The sequence below is a fragment of the Rattus rattus genome, chromosome 1 (assembly GCF_011064425.1).
Source record: "Rattus rattus isolate New Zealand chromosome 1, Rrattus_CSIRO_v1, whole genome shotgun sequence".
Taxonomy (NCBI): domain Eukaryota; kingdom Metazoa; phylum Chordata; class Mammalia; order Rodentia; family Muridae; genus Rattus; species Rattus rattus.
Genome location: NC_046154.1, coordinates 1,078,167 through 1,100,548, shown reverse-complemented (window position 1 = coordinate 1,100,548; position 22,382 = coordinate 1,078,167). Strand labels below are relative to the sequence as shown.

Below are 22,382 nucleotides of genomic sequence, written 5' to 3'. Positions count from 1 at the left end.
CCTCTGCCCAGAAGAAAATGTCCTGTCCCTTCTTCACCCCTTAGTTCCAAAAGCCTCCCTGCTGTCCCTGACCTGACCTCACTACCTCAAGCTGCAGAGTCCTGTGCACTGGCAGTCCTTCCCTGGGAACCACGCGTCCCGGGCTCTACCGTCTGTCTGTCCAAATGCTGGGTGTGCCAGGTCTGAGACCTGCTCCTTTCCTTGGTTCATTTTCAACTTTTTATTTTCTTTTGAGGAGCCGGAGCCCAGGGCCTTACACAAGTTGGGCAAGTGGTTTCCCCTCGGAGCTGCACCCACGGTGCCTTGGCACCTTTCCAAGCCTGTATCTGTAAACAGGGGCCAAGGTTAACTCCTCAGCAGTGCCTACTCACTTCTATTCATGGGGATGAGAGCCCATCAGATCAATGAATGATGCCCCCCTCCCTGCAACTGTGAGCACATTTGACATCTCGTAAAAGAATAAAGTTAATAAAGTAAAGAGCAGGCGTGCTGCCCAGTTCCAGACCATTGGCTTAGTAAGCGCTTAACTCTAGGCACCCTCTCCAGGCACTGCAAAACAAAGCCCGACCCCACCCGGAGAATCAAATCTGACTGCTTTGCAGTGGTATGGCCTTGACTTCGGCTGGGATCTCCCAGCAACTGGACCTCTGGGAGCCAGGTTGGTACTTAGCAGGCTCCTGGGATGATTGCTTGCACTGCGGAGGCTGAAGAGACTCCCTAGATTCTAGGTCAGAGAGGCGGGACCGGATTGGTAATCCCAGCAGTGAAGAATCTGAGGCAGGGTGAGAACTCGTAGGCAGCCTTTACATTTACTACAGAGCAGATTCAAGTTGACTAGGCAAACAGACACACGCCAATGTAGCGTCCCAGTCTCAAAGCAGAGTTAGAATTTCCGAGGCAAAACCCAGCCAGTATATATTTGACACGAGTCTCCAGTGATCTTCATGGGAAACGACAACTCCAGATTGACATCCTAACCCATGAAAACGACTGGAGGTCCCTTAGGAATCAGGAATGTGTACGTGAATGAGCTCAGCAGAGAAAGAGCCCAGAAGAGAAAGAGTCCTAAGGAGGCATGAGGTGGGGCTGCTGCCAAACGCTGAGAGAGTAAAAGAAGCAGGTCCAGCTGCAGTCAGGGAAGGCTACCTGGAAGAGGGAGTCATAAAAGATGGCCAGGACTTTGGTTAAGATGGCCTCAGGAAAAGCATAATGTCAGGAGAAGTGTTCAAGGGAGGAAAGGTCAGGCTGCACCTTTGGCTGACCTCGTTCCATCCTTCGATGTTGCTTCTCTCTCAGGTACACACCTAAATGTCAAGCTTTGTCCCAGAGAGTTTGGTGACCTCTGACCTCTGAGTAGTACCGTCAGGAGACACCTCATTTGGTATCCGAGTGACACAAACTTGTGAAATTCAAACACGTTTTTATCTAGTAAAAGGCCAGTCGATACACAGTAAACATTTGCACAATGCTCTAGGATTTCCAAGCAGTTACACAATGGCTATGCCCTCCGATTGTCACAAGTTTTGTGTATCCGGGAGAAATCCCTTGACCTGTGTTTACCTGGGAGAGGTGGGGCAGGGCTGCACCACCTCCAGGCCTGGGCAGATCACAGACATACAGTTCACTAGCAGTGACTGATACCTCCTCCTTCCCTGTCACTCAAGGTGAAGGTAATTCCAGGGCAAACTGTCCTTTACCCCAGAGAATGTTACCCAAACTCTGATGCCCCAGGGAAGCTGTGGTTTCTGGGACCAACCTCAGATCTGAATGGAAATCGCCAAGCACAAGGACCCAGGGATTTTTTTTACAAGAACCACTCGGGGACCCTGTGATCAGGGAAGCTGGGAGAAAAACTTACCTACCACATAGCCTTCCATGAGACGAGGCGATGGGCCTGCAAGCTTAAAGCCAGGACCTTCTGGATTTACAGTCAGGGGAAACCTTTGTGTCTGCAGCAGGACATGAGGGGTCCTTCCTGAATGGGAGAAAGGAAGGAAGGAAGGAAGGAAGGAAGGAAGGAAGGAAGGAAGGAAGGAAGGAAGGAAGGGAGGAAGGGAGGGAAAGAAAGAAAGGGAGGCCATGACTGCTCCTAAGGGGTTGAGGTTTTTATTATAGATACAGAGAAGAACACAGCCAGACATAGAAGCATCTGGCAAATTCTAGAGCAAACAGGACCAGCAGACTGAACTGATGAACCCTGTGAGGATGTGGGTAGGGCAGGGTTGGGGGGAGTGAGAGAGGAGGAGAGAGGAACCTGGAGCCTAGAGGCCAGGAGTGAGCCAGAAGACCGGGAGATAAAACCAAGAAACCAAGAGAGCGAACGACTTGTAGCCAGAACGACTGAGGTTATTATGCCAGAAAGGGGAGCTGGGGGAAGGAAGGGCAGCCCTGGGTTGGAGAGCCTGGGATGGCTGGGCAGACAAGGCGACTCTGTACCAGTGTAACAGGGATGTTGGGAAAGGCAGGCAGTTGCACCAGCTTTACACCATCTAACACTTCCTGGTGCTCAGATTTGGGGCGCCTGGGGAGACTCTCCTAGAGGCAGATCCTCCCCACTGCACACACACACACACACACACACACACACACACACACACACACACACACACTCACACACACACACACACACACCACACACACACACACACACACACACACACCCACACCACACACACACACAGACACACAGACACACACACACACACACACCTCACACACACACACACCACACACACACACACACACACACACCCACCCGCTTCCTTCTTCTTACTCTTGTGGGACAGCGTGGCCCTACAGTTCCCACCAGACTACCATCACTTCTAGACTGCGGCCTTCTTCTGAGTCTCCACTGTCGGCTCCAGCTTCTGGTTTTTCTTTGTCACCGGTCTTTTTGAGACTCCTATCTCGGCACCGCAGAGGTCTCTCTCACAGTGTGCAGTGTCAAGTGTGCACACAGCGAGCATGCCATACCCGGGACGCTTGCTCTCAGTCGCTGACCGTCCATTCTCCTGGCCCCTGTGTGTGGGCTTGACAATTCTAGTAAGGAGGGGAAGATAAACAAGTGAGGAACATGATCAATGGATATGATTTTAATATCCGTACATTAAAGATGCAGGGAGTCCACATTTATATAATAAAGTGTTGAGAAATAATAATATTAACTCTGGGAATTATTTAAACTGTAAACACGGGTGCTTACTACTTAGATAATAGCCAGGCATGGGTGTGCTGTAGTGCGTGCAGAGGTCAGGGGACAGCTGAAGGAGTTGTTCCTCAGCTTCCACCACGTGTATTCTGGGGATTGCCTTAGGTTGTCAGGCTTGGTGGCAAGCACCCGCACCCACTGAGCCATCTTTTTTTTTTTTTTTTTTTTTTTTTTTTTCTTTTTCTTTTTTTTGGAGCTGGGGACCGAACCCAGGGCCTTGCGCTTGCTCTACCACTGAGCTAAATCCCCAACCCCCCCACTGAGCCATCTTGCTAGCCTCTTTTGTTTTTGTTTTGTTTTGAGACAGCAGGGTCTCATGTAGGCCAGGTAAACCTCAAATTGACTCTGTAGCGGAGACTGACCCTGATGATCCCACCTCCACCTATGGAGTGCTGCGATTACGGGCATGCGTTCGTGTGGTGTTGGGGATAGAATTCATTGCTTCGTGCATGCTAAGCAAACAGTCTACCAACTGAACTATATCCCTGAGTCCCTCCCCTTTTCTTAAAGCATTGAGTCTAGTAACCCAGGCTGATTTAACTCAGTATGTAGTCAAGGATGACTTTTGTGTATGTGAGAGCACTGTTGCTGTCTTCAGACACACCAGAAGAGGGCACCGGATCCCTAAACAGATGGTTGTAAGGGGTTGGGGATTTAGCTCAGTGGTAGAGCTCTTGCCTAGCAAGCGCAAGGCCCTGGGTTCGGTCCCCAGCTCCGAAAAAAAAAAAAGAAAAAAAAAAAAAAAACCAGATGGTTGTGAGCCACTATGTAGTTGCTGGGATTTGAACTCAGGACCTCTGGAAGAGCAGGTGGTGCTCTTCATTGCTGAGCCATCTCTCCAGCCCAAGGATGTCTTTGAACTCCTCACGCTCCTCCATTCACCTCCCAAGTGCTAGGATTACAGGTGCGTGACACGCCAAGTTGGCTAAGCAGAGTGGTTTCAAACAACAAAGATGGGGTGTTGGGGTGTGCTGCTCTGAGCCTACATCTCCAGGAGGGCCTAGGCTGTCCCTGTTTCAGCTTGTCAGACATCAGGTGAAAGCATCTTTGATCTGTGAAACAGATCCCATACTGGTGGTTTTGAAAGTCTCTGTGTCTTGTAAGCCTAGCCATTGAGGTGACATGGCTGCCATGGCCTCTGCTGTTTACCATACCTCGTCCCTTTTCTTTTTGTTACCTGAAGGCTGATGAGGACATTCTTGCAAACTGCATGTGGAACACTCCTGACAACGCCGTGGGATCTCTGACTGGCTCACGTAGCTGCAGGGGCAGAGTGAGCCACAGGTGCTGTGTTTCCCCAAGAATAAGGAAGTCGAGGGCCAAAGGGATGGTTCTGGTTCACCTCCTATCTTCCTGTACTGAGCACTGTATTCTACCAACGCCTTAACTGGGGACAGTCAGTCACCTCCACAGCCTAAGCCCAGGCCACTCCCACTCAGCACCTGCCGGAACTTTAGTTCTTTTTGTTGGGAGGAAAATGCTAAGCCTGTTTTCTCATGCTTTAAGCAAGCCTGGGTTACTAAGGAAAAGGTCTCCAGATGTAACCATGAAGCTTTTGTTTGGGGGCATTTTCAAATATACAGTGGAGAACCAACTGATGCCTCCCGGGACAGAAACACCTGGGGATGGGTCTGCCCCCTGACCCATAATGGCCTTCTGTACATTTCTCTTGGAACCACCACCACCACCACCACCACCACCACCACCACAACAACAACAACAAAAAACCCAAGCAGAACTGTGAATGAATTTGTGAATAATTTCTGAATGAAGATATTCCTCACAGGGCTGGCTATAACCAAAACTTTGATATAAGTTAATAAAGTAAAACACTGTATCATAGGCCTATGGGAAAGAAGACCATACCTTCAGGGATTTAATAAAGAAAAGGACAGGTCTCTCTTAAGTGGAAAGTGAAGGGTGAAGCCGGTGATGGTTTGCCTGTGCTTGGCCCAGGGAGTGGCACTATTAGAAGGTGTGGCCTTGTTGGAGGAAGTGTATCACTGTGGGGTGGGCTTGGAGACCCTCCTCCCAACTGCCTGAGGATGCTCAGTCTGCTCCTGGCTTCCTTCGGGTGAAGATGTAGAACTCGGCTCCTCCTGCACCAGGCCTGCCTGGATGCTGCCATGGTCCCGCCTTGATGATAATGGACTGAACCTCTGAACCTGTGAGCCAGCCCCAGTTAAATGCTGTCCTTATGAAACCTGCACTGATCATGGTGTCTGTTCACAGCAGTTACGACCCTGACTAAGACACAGCCAGAAGCACAGATGAACCTCATTTTGCTTAGAGTAAAACAATTCTGCTTGTGTCTGGAAGATGGAGTAGCTCCTTCAGAACAGGAAACTGCATCAGTGACGTAAGTGTTGTCTTCTTTACATGTTTCTGAAATACAAATTTAGTTTGGTGAGAACATTTGAGTTTTATCATCAGAAGATTGGGAACTTGGGGGAAGTGGCTCATGAGGATGCTATGAGCTGAGCTGTTTCTCAGGCTGCTTGCTCTCTCTCAGCCCTGCTCTTCTCCCCCCAACCCTGCTTTCCCCCACTCAGTCCTGTTTCCCACCCCAGCCTTACTTTCTCCATCTCAGCCCTGCTTTTCACCTTCAACCCTGTTCTCCTCACCTCAGCCCTGCTCCCCTCACCTCAACCCTGTTCTTCCCTCCCAACCCTGTTTCCTCTCAGCCCTGCTCTCCCCTCCCCCAGACCTGCTCTCCCCACTCAGCTCTGCTTTTCCCCTTTCAACCCTGCTCTCCCCCTAGACCTTCTCTCCCCACTCAGCTCTGCTTTTCCCCTTTCAACCCTGCTCCCCCCCAGACCTGCTCTCCCCACTCAGCTCTGCTTCTGTCTCAGCCCTGCTCTCCCCACCTCAGCCCTGCTCTCCCCACCTCAGCCCTGCTCTCCCCACCTCAGCCCTGCTCTCCCCTGCTTTTTTTTTTTCCTCAGCAAGTGAATCCTCACAGCTCTGTCAGGGTGCATCGAGGAGTGCGGGTTGTAGTGGGAGCCAGGCAGCCTGTCAGCTCCACTCAGGACTTCCTGTACTTGTACGACATCCTCCCTCCTATAAAAGCCGGCTCAGATGCCTCTTCCTGTCTCTCCAGCTCGAACACCCGTCAGCCACCTCTTCACACTGCCGGTCAGCCACTCATCTGTCCACTCTGCCACCTACCTCTTCCTTCCAGGGGATTAGTCTCACCTCCATTTTGCTTTTTCTGAGGCTCAGCTGTAATGCAAACAAGAGGCACACGAGGGCACCAGAGCCATGCTAGTAATGGCCACCCAGTTAGCCTCTATGGAAACTGTCCTCCAAAGCAGAGGAGTGGTAGGGTGTGTGTGTGTGTGTGTGTGTGTGTGTGTGTGTGTGTGTGTGTGTGTGTGTGTGTGTGTGTGTGTAGAAAAGTTGTGAGGGAGGAGGGGGGCAGCCTGAGCGGTTCCCCCTCAATGGTGAGGGGAAAAACCAAACCAAACCAAACAACCATCACCACCATCACCACCATCACCAACAAATAGCTCGCAAACTCGCATGAATCCTTCAGTCCCATCCCAGCTGCCAAGAATGGCACTGGTCAAAGTGAACCTCCAAGCTCTTGGCTCAGGATCCTGGAGGATTGCCCTGAGGCTTTAGCAAGCCTCTGCCTCTCTGGTCCTCTATTTCTCTCTACCCCCTCCCCTGCTGGCCCCACTGATTTACATCTTTTTCATGCTCCATGTCTGTTACACACACACACACACACACACACACACACACACACACAAATGTTTATATATATATGTATACATATACATAGAAACGACCCCCCCAGAGGCTACAACACACACATATGTATACAAACAAAAACAAAAACAAACAAAAAACCCTCCAGATAAAAACAGTCAGTGAAGTGAAGCGCCTTCCTTCTCCTTAGGACTTCCTGGTTGCACTTAGTAGCACTTGGGTCCGGGCTAAGCCCAAGTACATTTTCTGTCTCCAGGTCCTTGTGCCAGGATTTGCCCTTTCCAGACCAGCATTTCCTGTCTGTGTGCATGGGTGCATGCTTGGGGACCACTACTGTGCTGAGGGAGAATGAGTCCCAGGGAGGTTTATTTTGGAGGGAAGCAAGGCCACACCCTTGAGTAGGAAAAGAAGGTAGGTTCCTCCTCCCTGTGGAGGTGAGGCCCCATCACACTAGGATCCTCAGGGCTGCTCTGTATGTGATGGAGGGAGGGGCTTTCTTGCTTCAGAAGGATTCTAGGCTGCAGATTGATGCTTAGCATGACCATAGTGTCAGGGCTGGCAGCAGAGCACTTGTCTAGCATGCTCAAAGCTCCGGGTTCCATCCCAGCAATGCGTACACACACAGACACAGACACAGACACACAGACACACAGACACACACACACCAGCATCCCTAGCACTTCTTAAGATCAACCGTTGAGGGCTGGAGAGATGGCTCAGCGGTTAAGAGCACCTGACTGCTCTTCCAGAGGTCATGAGTTCAATTCCCAGCAACCACATGGTGGCTCACAACCATCTGTAAAGAGTTCCGATGCCCTCTTCTGGTGGATCTGAAGACAGCTACAGTGTACTTATATATAATAAATAAATAAATCTTTAAAAAAAAAAAAAAAAAAAAAAAAATCAACCGTTGATTCTGGAGGAAATGGTTCCTCCTTTTGTCCCCCCCTCCGCCCGTCCCCCCTCTGGTTATTTACCTCCAATGAGGAAGCCCCAGGAGACCTGGAGTATTGCTACAATGGTGTAATGCACTGAGAGGCCTGTCCAAATCTCCTGTTGGTTCTGACACCTGATACCTCTACCTGGAACAGCCACGCCCTTGTGAACTCTTGCTTCTTCTCCAGGGTCCACCATGCCCCTGTCTGTTGTAAATAGACCCAGTCACCCACATGTCCCTGCCTCTACACCCCGGCTATGTATATACGGCCTGTACTACATGGAGTTATTTCTTGTTTGCCCCCTCCACCCCCTCCACACACACAGGAAACCCCCTGAGGCCAGAGGCGGGGTCCACTCACCTCAATATCCACTAGGGAGCAAGCACTCAGTGGATGATGTCTGCTGAGCCAACTCTCTTCTTCCCACGTTAGAAGCTCATAAGGGACCCAGCTTCCTCATCTAGAGGGAGCCCTTTGGGGGACGGCATAGCCCTGCTTTGGCAAGCAGGCAGCCGTCTGCAAAGATCCCTGGGGCCTATGGTTACATTTGAGAGAAACTAAACACGGACCATGAGCTCGGGGTGTCTGAACAAGGCACTTACTCGTACATTCAAAGTGTCACATTAAATGGACCTCACAACCAGAGGTAGTTTACCAACCACAGTCAAAACTCAACAGGGTACATTTCAGCCAGAAGGGAGCCACTAGGGTCCCAAAGGTCCGTGCCCTTGAGATTTCAACAGATTTGCTTAGGAAGTGCAGAGAGCAGAAGTGACAGACTGCTGGACTGCGCTGTCACCTGGGGCCCCTCCCTTCAGGGGCATCCATGGGTTAACTCTAAAAGTCAGCCTGCTTTTCCCAGTATTTCTGATGAGCTGTCCCTAGGCCCCTTGGGAGCACTTGTCCTTAGCTCCCTGGTCAAGAGATACCGAACATCTAAATGTCTTGGTCCTCTGAGGACTGGTGCTGCAGAGCCTCAGGTGGAAGGGTTTCTCTGCTTTTGAGGCCTTCCTGCTCACGATCTGGTCTCCAAACCCCACAACCGGTTGCTCAGAGAGCCTCTCCAGAACATGCCGGAAGACCAGCAAGTCAACCCCCGCCCGCCCCCGCAACCCACCCCTATCGCCCCTGCCCTCTGCCCCCCTGCAATTGAAAGTCTTTCTTTCTGCAGAAGCCTTATTGCTTTGCTGGGCTGCCAAAAGGGCTCATGATTCTTTGATGCTCAAGGACAAGCTGCTGAAGTGGCCCGGACATTGTGGCCAACAACGAAGCCAGCAAAAAGAAAGAAGGAAAAGCAGCCCTGTACCTCGGAGCCGCGAGGGGCCGGTGGGTGGCTGGAGGTTGTGCTCTCACACAAAAAGCTGAGGTCGTGTAACAGCAGCTGCTTTTTTTCCTCCTCAAAGAACTCCAGCTCATCCACCCCCCCCCATTAATTGGCAGCAGATTTAAAAAAAAAAAAACCCAAAACAAAAACCCAATCAAGCCACTACCCTGAATGTGAGGGTTTCTGAGATGGAAAAGCCCTTTCAATTGTTAGGTGTCCAAGAAAACATGAATACACGCTGACAGAGGAAGCCGGCCACAGTTAGAGGAAAAGGGAGGGGTTCATAAAATTAAGGGGAAAAATTCCTTTTAGCATCTCCCATCCTGTAGGCTGGCTCCTTTGTACGCCTCAGCTCTTAGGGAGAGCGAGAGGCTGGGTCCGGGGTAAGCTTCAGGAAGATGAAGGCAGAATTGGGAAGGAGGCCGGGAGTCACCCAACAGGGCAAAGGCAGAGGATGTAGAACCCCTTGCCCCGCCCACAGGGCCTCGTCTGAGGCTGTTCTGGGATGCGCCTCCTCCGGGGAGGACCTTGTGGCTCAGCTCACTTCAGGAAATGCCCTGGAGGCCCAACTCTGAACTGGCCAATGTGAAGCAGCCACGGGGACCCCCAGGCCTGCCTCCCACATCCAACCGCCAGCAGGCCCCAGGGTGCAGGCCCCCAGGGTGCAGGTCCTAGCAGCTGCTTGCTCGGTTTCCTCTTCTTCCTCAATGAGGGGACACAGGTCACTTCAGGTGCATTTGGGAAAATGCAAATCAGGGAGAGTCAGTTGTGGAGGCTCCAGGCAGCTATGGCAGTTATGAGGGGGCTGGGGACACTGTGGCACAGCAAAGGGACTAGGAAGATGAAGTAGGAGGTGGGGCATACCGGGAAGAAATCAAGGAAACGGCTTGGCCAATGGCAGCTGCCCAACAGTGGCTTTTAGTTCTATTCTGCCCCAACCTGAAAGGCAGCTTTGGCAAGTCCAGACCTGCCTCAGGCCTCTGCCTCTGAATACTGGGCTTGAATCCATTGCTGGAGATGACCAAATCCCTGTCATCTACTGTGCCCTGCCCTCATGGACTGGAGACAATAGTCACCAGCCTTCAGACCATCCAGGTGGCTTAAGAAGGAATCTGGGAGAGGCATTAGAACCTTGCTGGAACCAGTTTCCTTGCACTTTGGTCAGCCAAGGACAGCCATGCCTTTCCTGTTGCCCATGGATGCAACAGAGCCTGATGCAGGTGGTCAACCTTCATGGCTATCTTGCCTGTATTTATAATCACCTAGGAGACACAGCTCCTGGTATGGCTGGGAGGCGGCTTCCAGAGCGGCTTAACTGTCGAGGGAACATGGCCATGAATTTGAAGCAGAGCCAGGTGGGGTATATGGGAGAGTTTGAAGGGAAGAAAGACAAGAAGTGATACAATTATAATCTCAAAAATAAGATGATTGATGCATTTATAAAAAAAATAGAGGGGGATATGTTCTATGGAGGTGTCGTGAGGTGTGGGGGAAGGGGGTTCCTCGGCGGGCCCATGCTGAGGCATCCCTTCCCCAGGGACCAACCACACGACAATGGTATAGTAGAATAGAGTTTATTCAGGGCATGGGGAGGGGATTGGGGGGACAGAGACAGAGAGACATGGGGGGGGTGGTTAGAGGCTGGCCATGAGCATACGGAGAGAAGGGGAGGGGGTAAGGGAATGGGGAGAGAGTGGGGGCAGGAAGGCAAGAGCAAGAGAAGAGAGAGAGAGAGAGAGAGAGAGAGAGAGAGAGAGAGTGTGTGTGTGTGTGTGTGTGTGTGACAAGCAGCCCCTTTTATAGTGAGTCAGGTCTACCTGGCTATTGTCAGGTAACTGTGGGGCAGAGCTTAGACAGAATGCTGCTGCTGCTGCTGCTGATGGTGGGGGTGGTGGGGGTGGTGATGGTGAGGGTGGTGGTGGTGGTGATGATGGTGGTGATGGTGGTGGTGGTGTGGTGATGGTGGTGATGATGGTGGTGGTGGTGATGATGGTGGTGGTGATGGTGATGGTGGTATACTTCAGTATCACCCCATGGGCTGAGGTCCCAGGATGAATACTGAAGGCCAGGTGAGCAGGAGCAGTCACACATCTGCTTTCTACTGAGGCCCAACACTCCCCCACTGTGAACTGAATCATGAACTGTGAGAAGCCTAACTCTCCTTTAATCGTCCATCTTGTCACACAGAGCAAGGTGACCAACACACCAGTCTGCACGTGTACGTGTGCACACAGACTTTCATCCATGTGGTGACCAAGAGGGTTCTATGTCCCCTGACATATCAGGAATTCACTTCACCCTAAACAAGGTGACTGTGGGGCCATTCAGAGCCAGTAGCATCCCCAGCTGTGGAGTCTGCTGGGCTGCTCATGAGCTGTGCCCTTGGGAGGCCACTTCCGCTCTCCCCACATTAGACACCTTTCAAGACAGTGCACTGGGAGAAAGTTAACGGGGAGAAGGCCCTTTGTAGGCTTCTGGGCACCATGTAACTGAGGGGTTAATTCGGATTCGCCATTAGCTGCCAAGTGTAGGAGGGGAGTCTGGAAGCTCGGTTGACTTCGAGGCCACATGGCCAGTCTGAATACAGGTCTGGCTGCATTCTCACGCTGACTCACTCCTTTGGTCACACCGCTTCTGCACAGTCCACAGTGACCCCTCAAGTGTCCAGAAAGTTGCCAAGGCCTGACTGGAGCTCTCCACTCTCCTTCACAGGGCCTGCTATACCAGCCAACAAAACCAGGAATCACATGTTGCTTGGGAATTAAACCAGCAGGCCAGCATTTCCCTCTGCAGAGAACATCTCACATATATATTTAATTAAAAATAAAACGGCTAGTAATATATATTAAATGACTATTTTATTTACACACCCTATCATATCCATAAATAATTGCACCCTCTTTGTCTGCACAATGGTTCCTTGACATCTAACGATTACAGAGTGAACATCTAAAAGTAGATGGGGGCTTACTCCGGCTTAGGACATGGCCTCTTGTGTACACTCAATATGCACACCCAGTAACACAGACATAGACCAGAGAGGGGGGCTCCCAGGGCCTCCTGGGCTCCCAGCACCAATGGGAAAACCTTGCCCATACACAGGTGAGTTCCTGGAGAACAAAGAGATGCAGGCCAGGGCTCCGCCCCACCCACCGCAGGGCCCCGCCCACCTCTGGAGCAGCTCCACCTTTGTTCACCCTGGAAGGCATCTCTTTGGATTGCAAATACTTTAATTCACAGAAACTCGAGGAGGGGATGGGGTAGGGGCTGGGGTGGCGTGGCAGCAGGCTGCTCCCCTTCATCCAGGCCTTCTCCAACCCTGTAAGTGGTGACAGCATTCTAAGACATGCAGTGGTGTGCTTGTACCATACACACGACACACACTGGACACGGCTGGCAGCACAGAGGGCTGGTCGGTGGTTGGTCACAGAGCAGGGTGAGGCTGGTCTTTTCACAGAGTCCGCACAGCCACTGGGTAGAGGAGGGACAAGTGCTCGGCCCCCTTGATGGGTAGCTTCCTGGTGGTGTAGTAGTGGATGACTTCCGGGACACTGTCGAAAGGGGGGCTGTTCTGACCCAGAACATACTTCTCTTTGGTCTTGGCCAGTTTCATGTGCATGAAGCCCTGGTTGCTCCTGTGAACAAAACACAGAGGTCAGAGGATGTGCACAGTGCCTAAGGAGAGGAGGCACTGTTAGGGCACAGCTTCCATATGCACATGCTCTCCCCAGGAGCCAGCCCTGGCCACTGGGGCAAGGGTGCAAAGTCTCCCAGCCGTCTAGGACAAGGGGTCCTAGCCACACCCTGGAGCACCATGCATTGGGGTCCAGGCGTAAACCACAGATAATGTAAAGACTTTCCACCCCAAAGCTTCTGGGAATTTCAGGGGTGGTGGTAAAAACCAGCCCTTCTTCCTGTAACAAGGCAGGGACCTGTTTAAACCTTGCAAGTATCCAAGATGCTCCAAACTGACAGGTGGCCTTGGGCCAGTGTGGTACGTGGCAATGGCAGGCAAGATATTCTCTTAGACAGAGGGTAACTCTGTCTCAGGGAAGGGGCGACGGAGTTAGGAACATTTCCCAGCTTCCCTGGAGTACAGCTGGCCACAAGACAAGCTATAGCCAACGGAATATGGGAAGACTTACGCTTGCTCTCCACCAAGCATGTCTTAGGGGGTGCTCTTTGCCAGCAGTCTCCCGGGAACCCCAAGGCAGAGTTCCTTCCTTCACATGGCTGCCTTAAACATGAGGAGTCTACCTGCACTTTCTAAGCTGTGATTAACATGTGCCAAACCCACCCCCCACACTCAGCTTCCCCCAGAGTCTATGTAAGCCTGGCAGAGCAGGCCAGGTTTCTGTGTCCACTCTATCTGGTTTCAGATCCGTCCAGAAAGGACGACTTTGGCGAAACCTGAAGGAAGGGCAGTGGCAGATCCCAACTGCTGGGAGCGGATGTGTCTGGGTCGTCATAGCACCCAGCACATCATCATGCATCCAGGTCATCAGCATGCCAGGTGGGCAAGGTCACGGATGATAAAGGCCAGCGTCTAAGTGTTGGCACTGAACGTCCCAGAGACCTCTCCCATTTGTGGTCCTAAGCTCCCGTTGCTCTCTGGCTCACCCACGTTCCCATCACCCTGCCTTTGTACAGGCTGCCCCGTCTTGTTCACTCACCCAAACCTAAGGTTTCTGACAGAGTGCGCCACCATCTCAGAGCCCATCCCTGGAAATTTGTGAACAGCCCTAGGGGACCCAGCAGCCGGGGCTACCAAGGGAAGCCAGAGTTCTGTGTGGACTCTGAGAGCCGTGGTCCTTTTCTGGTTTCTATGGTCCAATGGGGGTCTTAAATCTTACCTGTCCTCTGGGTGTAACGCCCCCACCCTCCAAAATCTGCTATGCTCTCTAAATGGGTAGGAAAAAATGCTAACTGTGTAGGAGCAATGTGTCTGCGCACAATAGCATACTTAGAGATGTTACCCTGGGATTAAAAGATACCATTCAGAGAGCAATTACATTTCAAGAGAGAATAATTCTTGTGAAGAACTAAAATTTAAATCAAGAGTTTTAAGGCTGTGCTGTTCTAATCACAGAGCCTGTGCAAGCTGCGCTCTGCAGCGGAGGGTCACTGCTCCCCAGAATCGCCTCTGTGTTGGGGGAGGAGCGCTTACTAGGATCCTGCAAGGACCCAGCACGTCACAGAAAACAAAACCCAGCGAAGCCAAGGGCTCACCCTCGGCTTTCGAAGAGGACCTGGAGCTGTAGTGAGAGGACACCCAGGAGCTGTCCAGGAAGCTTGCTCAGCCTGTCTGGGACGTTGAGCAGGCGTACGGGAACATGAGGTGTGGCTGTGACGCACCCTCCTCCCTTCCCGCAGAGCACAGCCTGCAAGTGAAGTTGATGGAAACCAAGCAACCTAGTGCTCGGAGGGAGCAGAGGAGGGCACCACAGCTCTTATAGGCTGACATAACAGCTCCCATTACACCTCAAGGGGGTCTGGGCAAGGCACTTACAAGGTTACTGAGATTTCCACACTAGATTTTTGTGCCATCCAGCAGGCAGCAAGGGTGGGGACGGCTCTAACAGCCACAGGTAGAGAAGGGTAAGCCTCTACTCCTGGGCAGTGGACAGGGATATTGCCACCTACACTTTCTATGGACACAGGGAACTTGAAGTCGACAGGACAATCAGTAGCAAGGCCTAATCCTCTCCCAGAACACTCTTCAGAGCAGGTGCTCCACGTGAAGCCAGGTGGGGGTGGGGCGCCACTAAGCAGATGTCTCCTCTAAGCAGAGCCTTCCCACCCCTGACCAAGCAATGGCAGGTCAGAGACCAGAGGGGCAGGCTGGAAGGCCATACACGAAACTGTCCCAGGCACTGAGAATGGCCTGTCCCAACCAGTGAAGCCCTAGCCATGAAGACAGAACGGTAACCCACCCCAAGAAGTTCAGTCAGGGTGATCTTGAACTCACAGAGATCTGCCTGCCTTTGCCTCCCTGGTGGTGGGTGGAAGCCCAGGCTGGGTACAATTGCAGCAACTGAAACCAAACTAGAGTAGAAGGGAAATATTCAAATCTCCGTGGGCGAGAGGCGGATGCACCAGACAAGGGCATGCACGAGGAGGAGGTGGTGTGGCTTTGCAGTGACGAGTAGCCTGTGGCTGCTACACCTTCACCTCTTCCATACGCTGGAGGAGACAGGTCAGAGAGGCACCCGGCAAGGGGGCTGCGGATGCTACCAGAGCCCGGGGCTTACATTCAGGGCCAGGCGGGTGGGCTCAGGCAGAGCCTGCTCCTGTGTTCTTCGAGGCATGGTGTAGCAGCAATGATGCCTTGGTGGTTCTGGGACAGCACCTTTCCCAGGGAGCTGACAGGCTCCTGCCAACTGTTTCTTTGTTGGCTCCATCTCCTTTGATAGGACATTTTGTGAGAGCAAAGTCACAATCAGGGGTGTCTCTGGCAGGTGACCTGTCTAATGAGTCTTGTGCGGCCCAGGGAGGCAGGGTGCTGGGGCTGACAGGGCACTTAGATCGCTCATTACCATCACAAAAAGCACCTCCTTGTCACTGCCCCCGGATCACCAAGCAGGCCTGGTGCGTGCTGGCCTAATAACAGGCCCCACCTCGCCTCCTAATCATGAGCTTTAATAAAACATCACTCAACCCACAGCTGCCCGCTGCCGAGCTAGGGTGCGAGGCCTCACCTCTCGCTTTTAGACCTAATTGCTTGATGCATATTTCATGAAGAATCCTGGGTAATAGTTATGTTAAATCGTTTCTTTTCATGATGAAATGACTTAAAAACACTAGCATATAATATTTATGTGGGACGAAGGAGGGGGTAGCCCTATGGGACTAGCATAGAGAGACTAGCCACAGGAACCTGCACGAGGAGTTTCTGCGTTGCCTTGACTGGAGAGGTGATGGGGAGATGCTCTCTTGAGCAAACGCCTCACATTCTTCAGCTCTGGACCGCCCGTGGTCCCCAATGGCTATTCAGAATTCAAACCCCACCAGGCAGAGCTAAGCTGACACAACTGGTTATCACTTGCAGATGGGGAAACTGAGGCTCGGAACACCCTGGACCTTATTCCATGGGGAAAGCTGGGGCCAGGATTTGGACCTGAATTCCTCCTTTCTCTCTTCCTCCAGGGACATGGCCTAGGCTGGCCTCAAACCTGCTGTGTAGTCAAGGACGACCTATGTCTCTTGGCTGCAGCAGCCTGAGCTCCCTTCTCAGCCCTCACTCAGGCCTGCAGCCACCATGGGGACCTCATCTTCTCTGATCAGTCACCCAGTTGAATGGATTTAGGCGGTCTTAGAACTCTCCTGCTTTGTGAGACCCCACGGTCGGGGACCTATCTGCTGGCTGTGATGCTTCCCAGATGAACGTACTTCCTGCTCTGGGCTCATAGCACCTGCTAGCCTGTGTCCAGGCTATGCCGGGTTTACCATCCTTTCTCATCAGCTGCCTAGACAGGGTCTGCCTAGTGCAGGGAACTGTCACCCTCTGACTCCTCCCCAGCTGTAAGCTCTCAAGCGTAAGCTGGAGAGTGAGCCCAGAAAGGCTCCTGAGGGGAGAGGGACCTCTGCGAGGAACAACCCTGTAAGCTAGGTATAAAGACCCATGTTTTTCTTTCTTTTTTTTCTTTAAGATTTATTATATATAAGTACACTGTAGCTGTCTTCAGACACACCAAAAGAGGGCATCGGATCCCATTACAGATGGTTGTGAGCCACCATGTGGTTGCTGCTGGGAATTGAACTCAGGACCTCTGGAAGAGGAGCCAGTGCTCTTAACTGCTGATCCATTTCTCCAGCGCAACCCATGTCTTTCAAACCATGAGATTTTCAACATGGTCAGACTCCTTTCTCGGAGTTCAGACTTCATGTGTGGGATCCCTGAACTAGCCTCTGCCCTCTGCATGGGTTCACACAAATGAACCAGTTTTTGCCTGTCTTCCTAGAGGGCATAGGTTTAAGCCTCAGTCAGGGCACTCCTACCTATCCTTGGGTCCCAAGGGGCTGCATTTCTTCTTGTTAGGCCATTGTTAACCATGTGATTCTGACCATGGAACTCAGATTCGGGAGCAGATTAGTGAAGGAAAAAGAAAAAGGCCATGCATTTCAAATGAGCTCGACAACCAAGGAAGGTGGAGGGCACAGAGGCCTGTCCTGCCCAGCAGAGCAAGGACTATGCTCCGAGGCCTGAGAGGACAGGCTCTATGTTCAGCATGCAGGACATACCACCTGCCCACGACAGACAGGCACATTTGTGTTAACTTGATGGGCAGCCATCCTGCCTCTGTTCCCCTCTCCCCTCTCCAGCAAGGGCTTGCTATGTAGCCTAGGCTAACATTGAATCATGATCCTCTCAGTGCTTGGATCCTATGGAGATAAACCCAGATGTCCCCACCTACTCTGACCTTGAGAAGCATCATGCTAGGACTGCTTTCTCTAGGGAAACATTCCTCACGCCTGGGAACTAGGTATCTATCACCAGTGTGGCTGCCCTGTAGGGCTTTATAAACCCTCACAGCAATCAAAAGACAGGCCTCCCTAGTCAGTTCAAGCTACCTGCCTAAGTGACACTGAAGGAGGGAGTCCTCTCTCCTGTGACACCTTAAACCAAAGCGGCCTCCGTGACAGGATAATCTGACAGCATTCAGTAGATAAGGCCTCAGTGTTTGGGAAGCAGAGGGAACGGCCCGATCACCGGAGATGCCTGGGAAGATCGTGACTGTTCTCTCGATTCACGACAAACGCAGGAGACTGGCGGTAGACACAGATGCCCACTGCACAGATGTGAAAAGCTAGTGTCGAAGTGAGGGGGAAGCAATTTGCTGGGTCACGGGGCAAGGACCCCGGAGCTTCCCAGGGGTCGTGGACAGACCAGCATCCTTCACTGTAGACTGCTCTCCAAGGGCCTCTTTCAGCAGAGCTGTGCTGAGTTCCAAGAGGTGGGTGGACAGAACAGGTTGACAGAGCCACAGGGTGAGCACCTGCATCCCGAGACCGCCACGGAGCATCAGAGCGATAACGAAAGCTCGTCTACGTGGTGACCGACGTCTAAAAGTTAAGCCCTGCTGAGCCAAGCAGCCTGATTTATAGCTAAATTATCACACTTTCGGTAGACACCAGCAGGAACCAGGCTCAGGGAGGTGCCTGGTGTTCCTCAAGTGACATCCCAGGGTGAGGGCCTTCTGTAAATCACGACACATGGACGCAGTGCCATCTTCACAGAGACAAACGGGCGGGTGGACACAGAGTAAAAGGCTTGCTTTCGGGGTTGGGGATTTAGCTCAGTGGTACAGCGCTTGCCTAGGGAAGCGCAAGGCCCTGGGTTCGGTCCCCAGCTCTGAAAAAAAAAAAAGAACCAAAAAAAACCAAAAAAAAAAAAAAAAAAAAAGGCTTGCTTTCACAGACCGAGAGGAGGCAGGGCAAGAAGAGACCATGAAGGGCCGTTTTCTTAGGGGAAAAACTTGTATGAAGTGTTATCCTAGACGCTGTTAATGACAAGACTTAGGAAGAAGGAGCGAGACTCTCACTGGCTGAGACATGTACAGGGCAGTAGTGTACGATTTGGTGGTGTCCCTCCCCGCCAGAGTCAATGTTTCCATCCATCCTGATTCAAGGGTTAAGACATGAAACCTAGAGAAGTGCCAGTGGCAGTGGCATTGGTGGCAGCGGCAGCTGTGACTGTCCCAAGTGCTGACCCAAGTCACAGATGCTGGTTCAGTGTGATCCTGCCAATGCCACAGGACAGCCTCCCTCTGTCCCTAGGCTTCAAGGTCCCCTCTGCAAAAGGTGGAGATCCCTCCGCTGATGCAATTTTAATTTTTTCAAATCCTACTTTTAATGATGGTTCTTAAACACTTTAACCTCTCTTGTAGCCCACCACCCACCAGAGATGGTGGGAAAGAAAGGGTGGAGGGTGGGGTGGGGATGGACCTGTTTAGAAAGGTTCTTTGGAGCAACTCTAGTCTGTGCTGTCTGGAAATCAGAAGTTCAGTTCACAGGTGAGCGGGCACTGGCAGCTCAATCCGCTCGCAAACACCTCACAGATACACCAGCAGTCCAGTTTGGTAGTAGGATCAGCAACAGCGGTGACATGACCTAGCAGAGACTGCCAGGCCTCAGCCTCCGCTTGAGTCAGCAGGAGGGACCAACAGGACACCAGGAGACATTCTCTCATCTGTGTCTCTCTCAGGGAAGTGAAGATCAGCGAAGACTTGGAGACTCACAACAGCTGCACAGCTAGCTGTACCAGCAAGCCAAGCTCTGTCTCCGTCACTCCATGGAGTCCTATTTATTCCCTCCAAACACCACGTGTCCTCCATGGCCTTGCCTTAGCACGAGCATCCAATCAGCCCGAGTCCTTGGAAGCTGCAACAACTGCAGCTCACAGGCAAACGGTTTTTGGTGCATTTCTCTCCATGGCGTCCTGACAAATGCAGATCAACTATACAATGTAAGGCAGACCAATACATGCGTGTCACTAGCAAAAAAAACCTTTTATCATGTGTCCTTTCACGTGCTTGCTTCAGCAGATCCTCCTCTCCTGTGTCTGCTTCAGCGAGTCTGCCTTTAGTCTTTCACACCTGTGTCCACTTTAACAAAATGTTCCCTCATGTGTCTGCCCCAGCAAAACGCCATCCAAGACTTTCCAAAGAACCCACCCCCCCCTTCTTTTGTCTTTTTTTTTTCCCCCGGAGCGGAAGACTGAACCCAGGGCAAGCGCTCTACCACTGAGCTAAATCCCCAACCCCCCAAAGAACCCTTCCTTAAATGTCCACGTCACACTGATGTTCTCAGGCCAGTGAGAGACGCTGCTGCACGGGTTGGACAGGGAAGAATGGGGACACCTCTGTTGAGCGCCATCCATGTGGCTCTCTGGGCTTGGAGAGACAGACACAGCCTCAGCCTGGGCCAAAGAGGATGGACAGAATCCATCCAGGACAAAAGGACGGGTCTCTCCCAGCCCACAGTGTCCTTAGGAGACCGAGGTTCTCGACTGGGCCCGATGACCTACCTTCCCTGAGAGGGATCTGGCAATGTTTGGAGAGTCCAGGGCTTAGTATCTAGTGAGGAGCCAAGGATGCTTCTCAGTGGACGGCAATACACAAAACAACTCCTTAGCCCAGAATGTTGATAATGTCAGGGGAAAGCCACACTCCTTAGTCACCAGCACAGGGGTCACAGCCAGCTGCCCTCCCAGACACTTTCAGGATGAACACATGAGCCAGCCAGCCTGCCTGCCTACCACCTGGCTCCTTGGTAAGGGCTTATGACACGACAGAGGACCTGCTAAACAGCTTGCTCCCCAGGCTTCTGGACAACTTCAAGAATCAATCATGGCCCCCATCCCTCCTGTCTTCATAACCAGATTCCAGGGACTGTACTTCACAGGAGTGGGGCATTCCTGGGCCTGGGACCTATATACATGGGAGACAAGGAGATACAACCCAGGTCACTAGGTCAGCCAGTTCTGGATCTGAGGCCCACGCTGCCCCTCTGAGCAAAGGGCTTCTCACTGCCTGTTAAAAAGGTTGACCTGAGCTCTAGAGGGCTGAGCTGGCAATGAAGGGCAGGCAGGCTCTCTTCTGGTGCAAATGCAGAGTCCAGGGCTGGGTCCCCAATATGGGCCTCACTTCCCCTGCTGGGAGGAAGCTGCCACACAAGTGCTGTCCATCTGGTCTGCTGGCTCTGGTCTATATGGGCCCAGAACCAGCATGGACTCCCAAGCCTGTCTGGCCTGCTGTTCATGGACAAACTGGCAACCTCAAACCCTTGATGGCCAAATTGCCCTCTGGCTCCAGCCTCCCTCATTAGGCTGGGTGCTGGCCCCAGCTCTGCTGAGTATCACTGGGCAGAGCAGGTGAGACTGGCAGTGTGGTTGTTTATTGGCCTGAGAATCACTTCCCCACATCAAGTCCTGTCTCGTGGCACCAGGAACGTACGCTGTTTCTACCTGGCTGGCGGTGCAGACCTGTAATTGTAGCTGTTTAGTAGGCCGAGACAGGAGCCTGCAAGCTCAAGGGCAGCCTAGGTCACAGTGAGTCACCCTAGGTAACTTCACGAGCCTGTCGGAAAGTAAAAAGTAAACAGAGGGGTATGGATCAGGGGCGGAGCACCTGCCTAGCATGCGTGAGGCCCAGGGTTCAGCGGGAGGCATCCTAGTCTACGAAGATGAAAATTAACTCACACTGCTGTGTGAGGGATCCACCTGAGAAGAAGGGAAAGCAGGGAAATCCTAGAACCCCAGCATTTGGGAGGCAGAGACAGGAGGATCAAGAGTTCGAGGTTAGCTTGGCTACTCAGTTGAGTTTAAGGCCAACCCAGGCCACCTGAGATCCTGTTTCTAAAAGCCAAATTAATGAGTTAATTAACACGGTTATCAGTAAACGTGGCCTGTAGCAGGTGCTGAGCGCTCGCTGGGAGTTATTACTGTACTCAGAGCTTCTGGGACAGAAGGCACCACTGAAGAGATGATGAAGAGAGTGGCAGAGAGATGGGGAAGGTGGTAAGGGCCAAATCCCTCTACTAAAACTGTGATCTGTCCAGGCCATCTGTGGGAAAGACCTGTGACTTCTGACCTGTGACCTGTGACCTATCTCTATGAGATCAGGTAACAGGAGGGCAGGAGAGGAAGCAGCCATTTTCCCGCTCTGTCTGCAGTCTGGGTTAGGTTAGGTTCAACAGTCCTCAACACCACCAGGAGATGGTTTTCTCCTCTCTGGAATTTCAAAGGCACATAGTGGCCTGCCAACAAGTCAGACACAGGAACGACAGTGATTCCCAGTGGGGAAAACGCCCCTCTGTCTTCAGGAACCAGTGTTGAGAGCTCAGAGTCCTGGCCTGCTACAGTTTCCTACAATGGGACAGGGGACCAGATGACTATGGAGGGGGTCCTGCATATGCAAATTAGACGCTTGATCAAACACACAACAGGTGCCCAGAGCCCCAGGGCCTTTCTTAGGGGGCCCCTGAAGACACTCCCAGGCTTGCAGCTCCCTGGGCCTCCGTGGAACCAGGATCTGCCTTCAGTGTGTTTTTCGGCTCTGCAATGGTAAAGTCTTTCCCCACTCTGGGCCGAAATATTCCTACTACACCTATCTGGGGGCAGCTCCAGGCTCCGGTTCTAACAGACCTTGGGCATTCTACCTGCCCTGGGAAGGAAGCACAGGAGGTGACCCCTCTCCAG

At 52.1% G+C, this 22,382-nt stretch overlaps 1 protein-coding gene across 1 annotated transcript in view; it reads right to left on the bottom strand.

The window, feature by feature from the left end:
- Positions 1-12,025: 12,025 nt before the first annotated feature.
- Shb (SH2 domain containing adaptor protein B) overlaps positions 12,026-22,382 on the bottom strand; it is a 108,525-nt gene continuing 98,168 nt past the window's right edge. The window contains exon 6 of the mRNA XM_032891214.1: positions 12,026-12,819. Within this exon, the coding sequence (XP_032747105.1) occupies positions 12,636-12,819 (184 nt within the window). The 3' untranslated portion in view covers positions 12,026-12,635. The remainder of the gene's footprint in view (positions 12,820-22,382) is intronic.